At 46.0% G+C, this 16,419-nt stretch overlaps 1 protein-coding gene across 7 annotated transcripts in view; it reads right to left on the reverse strand.

Moving 5' to 3' along the window:
- Positions 1-1,896: 1,896 nt before the first annotated feature.
- Positions 1,897-16,419, reverse strand: part of cno (canoe) — a 360,255-nt gene continuing 345,732 nt past the window's right edge. For all 7 annotated transcript variants that reach the window (XM_065222197.1, XM_065222198.1, XM_065222199.1 and 4 more), the window contains 2 exons: positions 4,164-4,282; positions 1,897-4,091 (listed from right to left, as the gene is read on the reverse strand). In XM_065222197.1, coding sequence (XP_065078269.1) covers positions 3,911-4,091; positions 4,164-4,282 — 300 coding nt within the window. In that variant the 3' untranslated portion in view covers positions 1,897-3,910. The remainder of the gene's footprint in view (positions 4,092-4,163; positions 4,283-16,419) is intronic.

A 16,419-nucleotide genomic window follows, 5' to 3' on the forward strand; every position in this document is an offset into this window, starting at 1 on the left:
GTGCATCACTCTGCATGTCACGTCGTGAATTTTAATTGTTGCTTCTCTGTGATTCCTCCATTTCCTCAACTCTTCTTGTCTATTCCTGATCGATTGCTTATTTGAGATGCCATTATCATTGGATTTTCCTGCTCATTTTGTACTCCATACTCTCGTTGATTTACACTAGTTTGATTACCTGCCTGCTGTCGCGGGTTATGCACTATGCTGTCGTGATGATTCCAACTTGCTTAATTTCGGGTACGTTCTGTGATTCGGTGAGCAATTCTTATATTTCCGTTTGTCGTTCCTGATTCATTGAATTTGATGAGTGATCCGAGTCTTTTCCAAATATGTCTGTTACGGCTATAATTGTTTGTTCCTCCCCACTCGTCCGGTGTCTCGAGTCGGTTGGGAAAATGCGTCATATTTACACCTTGCTCCCATTTATGATCAAAACGGATTTTCCACACCGTTCGAGAGTAGGCTGTGCGTGTGTTCGAACCTGACGTTTGTTTTTTCGGTGGAATTTTTTTTTATCTACAATCAGTTGCTGATCTGGCCATAACCAGGCCCAGGAGACAATTTCTAGGTCCCTATTATTTGCCGCTGAGAAGCTGTTCCGAAGCCAAGTAGAACCTCCACGAGGCGTCCCATCATTCGTTGAGTCGCAGCGTTGAACCTGACTATTGGCCACGAAAAGGCTTGCCAATGCACATCAAAATCGACTACATACATCCGAACATTTGTTTATTTCAAATCAAAAACTAGTTCACGTTGGTCTTTGTCAACAATTTGGAATTCTACATCAACACATGTCAGGCAGCCTTCACGTTCAATTGGCTAAGCTTGGTTGAGTTCGTTCCTTTTTGTAAATTTTTATCTTTTCAAACCAGTAACGTTGGGAGATCACCGAACCCTAGTCGTGACAACTTCAAACTAGGGAATCAGGATTTTCCAGTAATCAAAGGATCACATTTTAGTCCTTGCTACTTTTTATGACTTGATAATAGTGACAAGACTCGGGTAGTGACCACCGCGCCGTTATGCATTTCTATATTGTATATTTCAAATCAAAAATATTGTTCATGTTCATAGATTTCACTTAATCCGTTTCCCTTTGTCCTTCTCCTTTTCCTTTCCCTCTTCTCTTTTCAGAAAGCGAGTAATGGCGCTATAGCCATAAGTCATAAAAGGCTAGGACAAGAGTTAGTGTTCATACGCCAACCGTCAGAAGAAAATGGAGCATCACTTAACCGTTCTAGCTTTGATGCTTCCAACGACCAACCAATCATATAATTACCAAAATCGGAACGTACGGTCAGAGATGTCCACGTTTCATCCATTTATTGGATTCTGAATCATCGTGTTTAAATCTTCGATTTAAATAGGCCTGATGTTTTCTGAATCATCTTGCCCCTTAAATGCTGCACAGTAGGCCTGGCCGTTTTAATATGTGTGACGCAACTTCGATGTGAAACATATATCAAATAGACAAGAAAAATGATGTAGGTATATATATATCATTTTCCAGGATGCTTTCAAGAACTGGCTGTGTTGGTGTTAGATTAGATTAGATTAGATTAGAAAACGGATTCTCCACACCGTTCGAAAACGGGAATAAGGGCGTGCAATACTTAAATAAACTAACAACGGTGAGTTCGGACTGCAAAAAGTGCACGTGGCCCTCTGCATGTCAAACTGAGAACTGTCTCACTTACGCACCCCATTTAATTGCCCTGGTGGCGACTGGCGAAACCACTTGTATTGCTTTACAGTTTACAGCGGTCCACAACCAGATGGCTTCGAGACGTGCACAGTAGCGATCGAAATGAACGGAACCTGCTTTATGATGAAAGTCTGTAATTGGTGGTTTGATTAGGATGATTTCTCATTAAGTAAATTTTCCGCACTCGATTTTTCAACATTTACATGTTTTGATGTATTTGTCTCATTGAAGTGAAGTGTGTTAGTTATTGTAATGTAATTTATCGTTACTGTTTAAAAATCTACTATTATGAGTTTTTTTTTTTATAATACGATAACGCTACTTTCTGAGATAAATGTGTTGCTGTTGTTGTTTTTGTTGTTGTTCTAGTAGTAGTTTATTAATTTGTTCTGATCGATAATCAATAGCTGTCGCATTAAGCTGCTTCTTGTCTTGTGTGAGTGCAAGTGCTCAGTGGGTGGGGTGGTGCTTAAATGTTTTGACTATTATAAGAGACAGGTGTCTGAGTTATTTGTTTCGTGTAATTTCTGTACTGCAGTCAAAGAATGATGAAATGAAGACCTAAATCGCACTATTGCTGCTCATTAATCTATTTGCCTACCAAGTAGTCTGGAATCTATTTGTATAATTTGCATATTTATATCAAAGGTTTTGGACTTTACGAAAATATATTAAAAAATGTTATAACAAATAAAATCGCTTTTTCCTTAAACTTGCCTGTGTTGTTGCTTCTTGTCCAATATAAGTTCTGTTTCACTGTTGTTATCTCATTTAATACAAATGTCCTAGTTAGAATTATGTAATCCCTAATGTATTTTACTTCCTTTTCGCTAAACGCGCTGTGTACTCGCTCGCCAGCGATCTCACTTAAATACTTTCCTCTTTTCAATCATTTTTAGCACATAGATCTACGATGTATCAGTAATAAAATGCAGAATTGGGGAACAAGTTTTGTAACAAGTTGAATGCCTTCTACTATTTTTTTTTTTACAGTGAATTTTAATTAAGAAAAAAGTACACATCTATCAAATCGTAATCGTACTTCACAAGGTGACACTTTGATACCAGTTATACGTTCTCTAATATAAGTTGTAATAGTTTGTTGTTGTTTGACGTTTGGAGGCAAAAATTGACCGAGTCTTCCCGCTCGCTTTTTGTGGGAAACAACACTTGTTTCGAATGAGGGAAGGGAGGGAAACTGTTATCATCATATCCGTATTATTTTTTCTTGTTTTTGTTAGGTCACTTATGTTGAATAGTATAAAAAATAGCTAACACTCTATGCAAATATAGGACTTCGATACGAATCGCTTCTCAACATCTGCTCATAGAAAAGGTTTCTTGGTTTGTTGTTCCACACATTACCACAGTTTACTTGCGCTCCCCTCCATCGCGCCTAAACTTCGCTAAGGTCAAAACTGGATCTAAATACTCTATAGTCGCTCTGGTTCTGTTGGTTGTTTAAAATATGTACGCATCCATCTAATCTAACACGTGTCCTAAATTGTTCTTCTTGCGGTAAAAGGTATTTTATAAAAAATGAAAATATTTTTCTCTTTTCCTTTGTTTTTGGTCCAATGGGTTCCTCTAGTGAAGTTTTATCATTTCCATAGTGTTTCATAATGTGCTATGTTAGTAAGCTTAATAAAGGGTTCACTTCAATTCGTCCCTCTTTTTTTACATTTTACATTAATGTAGAATTTGTTTTACAAGAATAGCTTAGCAAAATGTTTTTTTTTTTCCTTTAATAGTAGTTAAACTTCATCTTTATACACCTCTAAAGAAGTAACAACAAAAAAAACTACTAACTTGTCCAAATCGGTCAATTTATCTAAATCTATACACAAACCACCATTCGCTTGTCTCGTTCACTAGTAGAAAATAGATAAATAGATGTTAAAACCAACTGTTTCCTTGTCCACAAAATAATTCTCCAAACGAAAACAGCTTCGTCCTATGTGTATGTGTGTGTGTTTTGTTTTGTTATCCCTATACAGTATAAGATATGAATACTACCCACTTAATACCGATTCGTTTCGTACCAGCCTAATATACGAGAAACAATTACGCACTGTGCACAGTGCGTGAGCCGGTGAGTTTATGTATGTGTGTGTGTGTGTGAGTGGGGAAAGGCATGAAAAAGGCATAAACGTGTGATTCCGGGGGCGGATGGATAACTGAGTGGAAATTTGGAATTGACGCTCAATGTACGGCATCGATGTCCCGCTGGGCACGGGAAATCTTCAGCTTGTCCTTGGGGGTGTTGTTCTCACCCGATTCCAGGGCGAACATCTTCATCTTCTCCTTAAACGACAGCTTCTCCGGTACGGGTTCGGCCTTCTGTCGCTGCTGCTGTTCCGCCAATCGACGCGTGCGGGGATCACTGTGTGGAATGACAATTGGGAACAGTTAGTGTCTGTGGAAAATTTTAAGCACAGAGGAGGTAGGTATTTACCGATAGACTTCCTGGGCACCGATGACGCCCGGGGTTATCTGAATCTGCATGTTCCAACTTTCTGCTTCCGGGGTGGTCGGGGTGTGCAGCATTGCCGGCATGGTTTCGTCGATGAAGCGCTGTGGGATAGAGAACATACAGTGAATTCATATGGAACTGCATGGAGTTGTTCCCTAAGTTCTACAAAGTTTCCTAAACTTCTACGGAATTTCCTGAACTATTTCAAGTCCATTAAACTTTACCGAAGTGGCTTGAAGTTATTATTGATCGAATTGCTAATTGCTCATGAATGTCTGCAAATTTCTCTGAAGCAATGATGGTGACGACTGGGACTTGAGGGGAACTCACGGAGAATGTCACTGTCGCGATGATTTTGAGAAGCATCTCCTCCTCGTACGACACCCTCACAACCGCCTTCGAAAGCCGGTCGGATGACGACCTTACGCTGGAGCTAGTCAAAAGGAAGCTCTTGGACGAGACAGCAAAGCGACAGGGTGCTGGATCGAGCTCGGTCATGACAGCAAGAAGAAGAAGAAGCAGCCAATTGAATGCCACTATTGTCGAAAGCTGGGGCATAAACAAAAGGAGTGCCGCAAGTTCGCCCGTGATTCGGAGCAGGGACCTCAACAATGGAAAGCCACCAGCAAGAAGGATATAGTTTAGTTCGCTCTAGCTGCAGAAAGAGCATCGGATGGTGAAGTTGTCAACTCGTGGGTCGTTAATTCCGGTGCTACACGGCACACCGTAGCGGATCCGGAAGCCTTTCTGGGAATTGCGTGAAAGCGAAGATAAGTTCGTCAATCTGGCGGACGGGAAACAAGCGGAGGTGCGCGGTGAAGGTTGCTGCGTCGTAGAGTGCGCCGACGAGCATGGGCATCGTCGTGAAATGGACATCAGCTTTGCGCTCTACGCCCCCACCCTCTCGATGAACCTGCTTTCCGTCCCGGCTCTCGTTCAAAAACAAGCTACAGTTGTCTTCGACGCTACCGGCTGTCGGATTCTTCGTGGATACCGGAAGACGTCGTGATGGTGGCAAGTGGCCACCATAACAAGGATTGCCAGCATGTTTGGCATCGCCATTTTGGCCACCGGGATCCGAAAGCAATCGACCATTTGATGAAAGAAGAACTAGTGGATGGTCTGACGCTCCGCACCCCCTTTTCCGAGTGAGTCTCATTCCAGATCGAAAGCACCAATGGCACACGGACATCTGCGGCCCGGTTGAGGTGCCTTCGGTCGGCGGTTACAGGTAGTTTATGACCATGATCGACGACCACAGCTGATTTTGCGCCCTGTACCTATTTGAAAGAGAAGTCCCAAGTCGCCACAAGAATCGAAATGGTACGATACATGCTTTTCGATGCACAGTTAGAGCAACGCAACTGGGCAGGCCGGGTAAAGCAGGTGCATAAGAACGCCTATCAATGGTTGTTGGGTTCTGCCCTGACCGGCGATTTGCGACCTCTGTGCACCTGAACTCCGATTTTTACCTCCACGCGGTGCCCGGTGGGGTTGCTGGCGGTGATATTTGCCGTCAGTAATGCGAACAAGAACGGGGGATCATCGTTGTCACCAAAGCACTACTGTCAATACATCGGTAGTGCCCGTGATGACGATGACAGAGCAAAAAGGTTATAGCCAACTCTAAGTAGCCTGTGATTATCGCTACCTGGGGATGCTAACCGGCTGTGTCTGGTTACGACTTGGCCGTCCTGAATGAACTATCTCCACCTCCTCAAGGTGGTTTGTTTAAAAGGACGTTAATAAATGGAAGCACAGGAAGCTACTGGGCAGGCCGGGTAAAGCAGGTGCATAAGAACGCTCGTCAACGGTTGTCGGGCTCTGCCAGACGATCGGCGACTTGCGATATCTGTGCATCGGAACTCCGATTCTTACCTCCACGCGGTGCTCGGTGGGGTTGCTGGCTATGATGCGTTGTAGCCAGAAACGCAAACAAGAACGGGGGAGTCCGAAAGGTTTTGAGTGTGTGCAGGATGGGACCTAGTCATGTCTTAGGCCCATCCGATTACCGTGCTCAGCCTTTCTGCCGGCAGTCAGTTGTCTACCGGACTTTAAACAATTGTAGATAGTGAATTTCGTGTGGCTAAAGTTTGTTCAGGATGAATGCATTCTGTAGGTAGAGTGTATGGACCTACTTCTAGCGTCCACGTTTGAAGCAACGGAGCGATTCGGGCTGGCAGATGGAACCTCCCGTCTTAAGTGTTTCCGTTCAGCGTGACAGGGGTGAGGCACTGTCCTATATTTTTTCCCCAAAGGTTTGCATTGGGAACAGACTCCGGCGGCCTCGGCCCGAGAGGGTCTCTCCCGTACGAAATAGTTGATTATGCAAAACACAATCAGCTATTGTGAGGGTCGACGGACCCTGGCGAAAAATAAACGCAGCGGGACGATTGTTCTCCACATGGAGGCAATCGATGGAGGGAAGAATGTGGCGTGGAACCATCTCAATGTGGCTTCAGTGGTTCAGCATTCTGCTGGGCATACTGTTGAGGCCCATACAGATCGGGATGGCTCGCGCTACGTTTTAGAGGTCAGTGATCCTGCTGATGCTGAAAAGCTGAAGCAGATCACTGAACTAAGTGGAGGGTTCAAGGTTCGGGTGGGTGCACACCCTACCTTGAACAAAATTCGTAGCGTGATATCAAGTGTGGATATCATCAACGAATCGGAGCAGACTCTGAAGGAGCATTTTGCTACACAAGGTGTAGTAGATGTCCACAGAATCTGCAAGGGTAGTGGCGAGGGGAAGGTTAACACCTCATCCGTGGTGTTAACTTTCGAGGGGACCAGCTTTCCGGAAACGGTTCAGTTTGGTCTCCTCAGCATTAGGACCCGAGCGTACTACGCTTTGCCCTTGCAGTGTTACAACTGCTATGGGTATGGGCATGGTCGCGCGGGTTGCAAGAACAAGACCAGGTGCAGGGTCTGTTCAGGGGTCCATCCGGTTGCCGAGAAATGTGGAGCAAAGGCCTTCTGCTCCAATTGTCGAGGCAATCATCAGCCGACTAACCGTAGGTGCCCTACCTACGTGAAGGAAGCTGATATCCTTAGGATCAAAACCAACCTTGGTGTCTCCTTTGGGGATGCCAAGAAGGTTTATAGCGACGAGCGAAGCGGGAAGTCCTATGCAGCGGTTGCTTTTTACCTCCCAAAGATAAGAAGAAGAAAAAGGCCAAGCAGGGAGCTGCGAAGTCGAACCCTCAGGGCAAGGGAACAGACGGAGCTCCACCTGCAAAGGGTGCCAAGACCGGCAAAAAGGGGACTACCCAGTGCAAGAGTATTGGGGTTGGTGCTAGTCCACCTGCCGGTCTTGTGCAAGTTGCTACCAAGAGTGGAAAGGCTACTGGTAGGGAGGGCAAAGTGCTAACCCAAGAGGTTGGCACCGACCCCTTGCCTGATGCCGAAACACCAACCGAGAAGGACAAACAGCTCCTGGAAAAGTTGGTGGAAAGTCTGCGAAAGGAGGTCGCCCTTGGCAAGGGGAAAATCAAACTGCTCAAGGAGTCGAAGACTCGCCTTGAGATGGAATGTGCTTCCCTTGTTGGACAACTCGAAAGAGTTGGCGTTAACCTCGACTCTGATGAGAGCGAGGTTACTGCTCTCGTGACCCGTAGAAAACGGAAGCAGACCGCCGGCCTCGAGGACACTCGTGGTAAGAAAAGCCGTAAAAAAGGAGAAAACACAGCACCTTCTCCCCCTATGGACTCGGTATCGGAGCGCGAAAGCGATGCTGTTACCGGTAAAAAGTAGTTACCATGTCTGATGTCCCACAACAGAATGGTAAAGAGCCATCGAACGTAATACTGCAATGGAATGTCCATGGGTTGCGATCAAAGTTATCTCAGATCCAGCTATTGACAAAGAAACTGAACCATTGTGTCGTCGCTCTCCAAGAAACGATGACCAAGGTAGCAGATCTACCTCCAAACTATCTCGGTGGTAGATATAAGTGGTATATTAAGCCTCACATTAATGCCTACATCCACGGCACTGGATTGGCTATTAGAGAAGATATACCACATAAGGTAGAGCAGTTGGATAATGAACTGGAGGTCACCGCGGTCACCATTCAGTTTCCGTATAAGCTGACAGTTGTTAGCTTATACATGGCTCCGAGGAATAGGGTTGACAAAGAAGTGAACGTCATCGGCAAACTGCAAGATCTCATCTCGCAGCTGCCTGTCCCTTATGTGATAGTGGGCGATCTGAATGCGCATCACCCCTCCTGGGGATCACATAAGACTGACGTTCGTGGCGAGAGGTTGTATCAGCTACTGGACACGTTGGGTTGTTCAGTGCTGAACGATGGCAGACCGACTCGGTTCGATCCCACCACCGGGGTAGAGTCCGTGATCGATCTGGCCATAGCCTGTTGGGATGTAGCTAGCCAGTTTATCTGGCGGGTTGACGATGACTTACACGGAAGTGATCATTTCCCTATCTCATTGTCACAGGCTGTAGACCTCCCGTCTACTGTGACAAGACTTAGATGGAACCTTGACAAAGCAGATTGGGACAGCTTTGGCAAAGAAGTCTGTCTCCAACTGCCTGGTGATGACACGATATTGAGACCAGGTGACTGGACCCAAATCTTGAGTAAGGCCGCTCATCGTCACATCCCAAAGCCTGGAGGGAGAGGAGGTATGAAAACTGTCCCTTGGTGGGGGACAGAAGTTCATATGGCGATTAAGGCTAGATGTCTAAGGGCGCTGCGTAGGCTGCAGCTTGATGATCCTTCTAGGGCCGATAGATTGAGGGAGTTTCAGCTTGCTCGATCTAAATCTAGAAGCGTAATCAAAGCTGCAAAGCGGGATACATGGTCTGCTTTCACCGCGGACATATCGGAAACCACTAGCTCTGGTGAGCTATGGCGAAAGTTTAAGTCTGTCGGTGGTAAGATTAGACATGTTGAGAGGGTGATTAAGTTGGATGGCGATTACACGAAAGACCCAGGACTGATCAGTGAGGCCTTTGCTGATCAATTTGCCAAGGTGTCGGCAAACAGCAATCACAGTGATGAGTTCCTGCGTGTAAAGTCATTCGCTGAGGGAGAGTACCGCTACTCCCGTGACAGGCAGTGTAGTCTAGTTAAAGACTACAACAGGGTATTCGTACTTGAAGAGCTCAACTGGGCCCTGCGCCGCGCCATTGGTAAGATTACCCCTTGTCGGCCGATTGGATCTTCTTGATACTATGAACGAAGTCTGGCTTTCTGGCCAGATACCGGACGAGTGGAAAGAAGGGTTGGTTATTCCTATTCCCAAACCTGGGAAAGATAAAACCCTAACAGAGGGTTATCGACCGATAACCCTGCTGAGCTGCATGGGAAAAACACTCGAGCGGATGGTTAACCGTCGTCTGTCAACTGAGCTGGAGAGGCAAGGACGGATCCACCCACGGCAACACGCATTTCGATGCGGCTATGGGTCGGAGACGTTCCTCTCCGAGCTCGATCATTTATTGAACAAGGCCTCGTCGGAAGATTTGCATGTAGATGTAGTCTCCCTCGATTTGTCCAAGGCATATGATATGACATGGAAGCTTGCTATCTTGACTTCCCTCAAGAGCTGGGACTTCCAAGGATGTTTGTTTAACTACGTAGAAAACTTTCTACAGAACCGTAGGTTCCGAGTATTGAACGCTGGCGCAACCTCTTCCTCGAGGTTGCTGGAGAATGGCATCCCGCAAGGGTCTGTACTCTCGGTTACACTGTTTCTCATTGCCATGAACTCAGTGTTAGAACGCATTCCCAAGGAAGTATACATTATTGTATACGCCGATGATATTACTCTTATCGTGTTAGGTAAATACGGTAGGGTGGTTAGGCACAAGATGTAGGATGCAGTGCAGTCTGTCGTTGACTGGGCAGATGGTGTTGGGTTTGTGATATCCCCCGAGAAGTCCAAACTGCTGCACGTCTGCTTTGGTCATCATCACAGACCAAGCCTGCCATTGGTTAGTATCGGTGAGCATGCGGTCAAGGCCGTACGCTAAATGAAACTGCTTGGTGTGACTATTGATAACAAACTCCGATTTGTTAAGCACGCCAAATTGGTGAAGGATAACGTCAACAACAAGTTGAATATCCTTCGGACCCTAAATGGTCGCATCTCTGAAGCCTCTCTGGGGCTCTGGTTGTCCCTAGCATCCTTTACGGGGCAGAACTGTGGAGCAGGGGTGGTGTCTCCCTGCTCAAGATTCTGGAACCTCAGTACAATGAGGCGTGCAGAATTTGTAGCGAAGCGCTGAGGTCTTCACCGATACCTTCTCTGTTGGTGGAGAATGGAAAGGTTCCTTTGGTGAATGTTGTCACCGAAGACCTGGCCACCAAGGCGCTGAGGCTCCTAGAAAGGGATCCCATTCTCAATGACAGGCCCACGGTTGCAAGGGCGAGAGAATGGTGGAGCGACTTGACGGGAGTAGATTTTCCCACGTTAGCCCAGCGAGCTAGGCTGTGGCAACGGGCATGGGATGCTACTGCCCCAAAAGTTGATTGAAGGGTTAGAGCTATGTGCGGGGCGGGGGCCAGCTCTGATGTGGCAAAAGCTGCATTTAGAGAGGTCGCTGCCTCATACGAGGGAAGGCCCAAGCTATATACGGACGGGTGTCTGGGGCGGACATAAGCCACTGCGGCCGGTTACCCGGTCTGTGTGGTATCTTCTCAGCTGAGGCCTATGCTCTCCTGCAAGCTTGTAGGCTAGCAAATGGGTCTCAGGCCGTTGTATTTTCTGACTCTGCGAGTTGTCTCTCTGCCCTTGAGCATGGGCAGGTTGGACACCCGTGGCTGTTAGAGGTGCAACGGTACGCTAACATAACCTTTGTATGGGTACCTGGACACGCAGCTAGCTAACAAGGGTCGTCTTGCTCGGCTAGAGGCCACTCCGGTGCCCTATAGTGACGCTGCCCGCTGGGTGAAGCAGACCTCGCGATATGCATGGAATGTGTCTTGGCATAATAACCGTGATGCATTCCTGAGTGGAAGGATGCACCTAATTCTCGAGATCAGAAAGTTCTGACTCGGCTGAGGATTGGTCATACACGGCTCACTCATGGACCTCGTTTTAGCGGCAGTGTGGCCTACTGCCAGGGATGCGGTGTGGTCTTAGATGTAAATCATCTATTGGTGGAGTGCCCGGCAAGAGCACAATTAAGGGAAGATATGGGGGTACAATCCATGAGGTATTGTTCAACGACAGGAGTACAGAGCAAACTGTACTCAACTTCCTGCGGGCGTTATACTTATACGATATGATATAAGCATGAGTAAGTTGAAGTGGCATTAGAAAGAAAATGACTGGTATAGTCATGCCACTTCATTCGACAAGAGGCAGTCTTTAAGGCCCTAAAGACCAAGGTGTGTGAGGGAGGACGACCGACCTAACGGGGGACACAATGATGAAACAGCTGCAGTTTAAAACCCGTCTCGAATGAACTAAATTCTCCTCTTGTAGGGGAACAGTTTAAAGAGACGTTAATAGACTTATCCACAGCTACTGGGCAGAAGCGCTGACCACAGTAGTCTACCTACAAAACGTTCTGCCAACGAGGCCCCTCCACGTCATACCATTCGAGCTTTGGACCGGTGCGAAACCGAAGGTCGATCACCTCAAGATTTTCGGCTGCTGGGCTTGGGTTCACATCCTAAAGGTAAAAAGGAATAAACTGGACGCCACAGCACAGAATTTAACACTCGTGTGCTACTCCTCGGAGCATAAAGCTTATCGCTTCCTGGACAGTACCACGCGAAAAATCTACATTAGCCGGGATGCCAAGTTCGTTGAAGACGACATGAAGAAGGATCCAACGGACTTCCCTCAGAGGTGAGAGGCGATGAAGTTCTCTTTGATATAGGTCGTCTACAGAGCCGTCCAGTCGAACCGGAGGCGCAACCCGAAGTCGAAACTGAAGCTCAACCCGAAATCGAACCCGAAGCGCATCCGGAAGCGGAAGATCCTGAATGCTACGCTACAGCGAGGCTACACGTGGACGTATAAGAAGAAGGAAGATGAAACCGGGCAGGTAGTACGGGATTACGGCGACGTGTTCGCCCCTGACGTCCGTCAAACGACCCTTCGGACCATCCTCGTACTGGCCAGCCAGCAGGAAAAGTTAGTCAAACACCTGGACATATGAAGTGCCTACCGGTACACCGATCTGGAAGAGGAGGTGTATATGAAGCATTCGCCTGGCTTCGACCGGAACGATGGCATGATATGCAGCCTCAAACGCTGCATTTATAGGCTCAAGCAGTCCGCCCGAGCCTGGAACAGGAAGATCGACGGAGCTTGTGAAGTCCATGGGTTTCAAACCAGCGGATAGCGGCATGTGCCTGTACATCCGAAATCGCAACGGGGAGCCGAACTACATCCTAGTGTACGTTGACGATTTGCTCGTCGTCAGCAATTCCGAGGCCGAGTTTGAGGAAATTCGTCGGCAGCTACAAGACAAGTTCAAGCTTTCCTGTCTCGGCGAGCTTAAGCAGTTCCTGGGATTACGCGTCGAAAAGGTTGCTGACCACTACACTTTCGACCAAGTCAGCTTACATCGAGAAGATGGTACGACGATTCGGACACGACGACGCGAATCCATCAAAGCTACCAATCGACCCCGCGTACCTCAAACAAAAGGAGGAGACCGAACTGCCTACAAACGCTTCGTTCCGCAGTTTGGTAGGAAGATTGCTCACGTCGCGGTGAACACACGGCCGGATATCTGCGTGGCCGTCTCCCCGCTTAGAAGAAAAGTCACCCACCCGACCAAAGGAGATTGGACCGAAGCAAAGAGGGTTCTTCGCCACCTCGAAAGATTATCGTTTGCACCTGGGTTCCGGATCCGGCGAAACGGAATGTTGTGTGAACCGGTGACGAAGGTGATAGGAAATCACATTCCGGGTTCCTCCTGTAGTTCGGCGGTGGTCTCGTCGGCAGAATTCGTCACGCTGGCGGTTGGTTGTCAGCAGCTCATGTGGTACCGGAAGTTGCTCAACGACATCAAGCAAGCCCCGCCCAATCCGATCATCGTTTGGGAAGACAAACAATCGTACATAAAGATCGTCGAGTCGGCGCGTCTTGAACGGCATTCGAAGCACATTGATACCAAGTACGTCTACACTAAGGACCTCCAACAGCAGAAAATCATCGAACTTCGCTACATGCCAACTGAGTGGCGCATGGAGGCGGACCTCACAAATCGATGAATCAAAAAGTGGAACGTTTTTCTGCTCAACAAGCGATGCGTTGTGGTCACGTTCCACACGGGCTTTCTAGGCGCACTCACACTATCATAACATGCTGCCTATCTTAACTGTTGGCAGAAGATGCTTTCTACCGCTAGGTGCGCTAGTGTTCACCAATGAAAAGTAGAACCACTTTCTGATCCAAAGTTCCACCTCTGTTCTGTGCAGCTACTCTGCATCAAATATTTGTACCGCTCTCAAAGTTACAAAAGCAAATAAACAACACTGAGAATTCTCATTAGATTATCGAGCTTCAAGCTGAAATCAACTTTATTTTAAACCCATCTATATAGTGATCCGCAATCAACCCCTTCTTGGACATTACACCCTGAAGTTAAAGAAAAATCCTTGAACATCCAAGAATTTCTCTGAATTTATCTAAGATTTTTCAAAGTTAAATTCAGCTCTTCAAAATTCACTTAACTTCTACGAATTTAAGGGCTCTTTTTATAAATCTGAATACCCAAAATTTTAAGAGAAGCGCGGTGAAGACATTTCATCCATCTCAATGAAGATTTTTTCAAAATACACCTGGCATCCCTGCATCTTATTAAACATATTCCAAAATTTCGTGATCAGTGCAGATCGTTCTTCACCAATTGCTTTCTCAGCTCATACATTTTGACGTTCCACTGCAATCGGCAATAACTGTGGAAGTACATCTAGAACACTTGAAAGCCAACAAAACGCTCACTTTGAAACCCTTAAGTTCCCAAAATGGCCCAGAAAATTTAGAACTACTGAAAACGCTCCAAAATAAACGGCTTAACCTTCATAGTTGCATTGGGGTCGTTTTTGGCCTGGAAACACTATGTGAATGTTTCCTTGACGTGACATTTGAGGGGGGTGGGGAGGTATCAGAAGCTGTAACCGGCCATGTATAAAGCTAAGAGGAAGAGGAGACAACTGGCTTCTTACTCTTTTATCTCTATCTATATCTATCTCGATCTCTATCTTACGCACTTCAAATCGGGCAATCACGAGCTGGTTCACGTTTGACAGAAAAGTGTTTCGTTTTCGCTCCCGTATTGTCTTCTCTTCCTCATAAGTATAAAGTATAGCAAAATCCGTTACCAGGAGGAAGGGAGGGAGGGAGTGAGGTAGGGAGGGGGGTGTCCGCGGATCTTAGCAACACCGTGGACCTAAACCTAAGAGGAAGAGAAGACAATACGGGGGCGAAAACGAACCACTTTTCTGTTAAACGCGAACCAGCTCGTGATTGGCGTTGACGGCACCGCCGAAAAATCGTCTCTTCTAGCAAAGATTGACAGTTTCTTATGGGAATTTTCAGTGGAGTGAAAGGATAGTACGAAGTCCGCCATGTTTCACGCACAGTCTGACGTTTGCTTATGGATTTTACCATTGGAGTAAAGAGCTACAGAGTCGGCGTCAACGCCAATTGGCCGATTTGAAGTGCGTAAGATAGAGATAGATATAGATAGAGATAGAGATAAAAGAGTAAGAAGCCAGTTGTCTCCTCTTCCTCTTAGACCTAAAGCAGATCGAAGCAATCTATAAGTTTTCTTTGTAACTTTATTCTCAATTAAATCGTTCACAACTAACGACGTGTTTCCTTCAAGGTTCCCTAAATTACCATCAACTTATAGGCCCATAGACGATTAGAAAAACTGAAGATCTGAAGATGAACGAGTTGCGAACGGTGTCGGCGTAGGAATGTTCCAAGGCGTAAACGAAGAAGGCAAACCTACGAACATCAAGCTGACGCAAGTGTTCCATGTTCCGGTATTGGATGGAAATCTCTTATCCGTTATCCAACATCACTGATGAAGGTTTCTGCACAGACAACTAGACATAACACTCGCAAGTTGTACATCGAAAAAGCATTTAACCAGACCCCCTTCACTCTTTGGATTTTTTTAGAGACAGATAACAGCGCCAAACGGTTTGTGACGTGACAACGTTGAACTACAGCTTTGGAAGAAAACACGCACACCAACATCTATACATTTACGAACCCACACAACTGAGCGGACGGTACAGCGCAAATCAAAACACGAACCGGTGTCATCACTCATCGTCTTCATTCAGCTTCCGCTACTTCCGTTTGCGTTTGCTTTCACCGGCGTTGACAAATACTTCCTACGTTATAAAATAGGAAAATAATGATTATTCCAATGTAATTTTTGAATAGAATTCGTGCTGCGTTGGCCAAAGAAGACGACATATGTTATTACGTTTAGCAATGATTTCGATAATTTCCAGTGACTGGGGTGTTGGAATAATTCTTTAGAGAGAGTGAATGCTTTTCCCGTGTTTACTTCTATGCTTATTAAGATTCTTTTGAGCACCAGCTCCGCAAATAATGAATTACTATTAGAGATTTGCATCTTACTGATACCGGTGGTATATTGGAAACTCTTTCGCTCAAAAGCCAAGCATATTACAAGCACATCATGATGCGCGCTTGAATGTGTGATTGTTTTCTCAAGTGTTTCTTTAGCGTATAAAGTGCTAATGATTGAACATCGGAATAATCACAAACAAGTAAGAATCTTGCTATCGCAATATTATGATGATGACTTCGAGGATGATATCGTCCTCTTTCCTCGGCTGATCATCAACGTCCGCATTGACATCTATCATGCTGACACCTGTCAGTTGTTGAGCCCAGGTGGTGAAGTTGGCGGGGAACTCCCAACAGTTTCAATGTGCACTCAACAGATGGCACTGCGATCACATACGGGTGGTAATTATATGCCTTGTATGAGGAATTGATTAGTGGGATATCTTGTTAATTAGATATCTTTGATTTAACGATCAATTTAAAAGTATCGCAGTTGGTAGTACCGCCATCTGCGGCGCGCATAGTAAATTCCTTTACGTTTGACCTTTAAACACTACTGCCATCTGTTCAGTGTACTGCCAATCACAGTGTACTCAACAGATGGCGATAATGTTTTAGCGACGATGTTTTACAGTGAGAAATATTCAATGTGTTATGTCTGTTTGTCTGTGTTTTCTGTGTGTCTTTCGAGTGAT

Source organism: Ochlerotatus camptorhynchus, unplaced genomic scaffold, assembly GCF_037179485.1.
Source record: "Ochlerotatus camptorhynchus isolate MF236.1 unplaced genomic scaffold, CSIRO-AGI_Acam_v1.1 ptg000159l, whole genome shotgun sequence".
NCBI lineage: Eukaryota > Metazoa > Arthropoda > Insecta > Diptera > Culicidae > Ochlerotatus > Ochlerotatus camptorhynchus.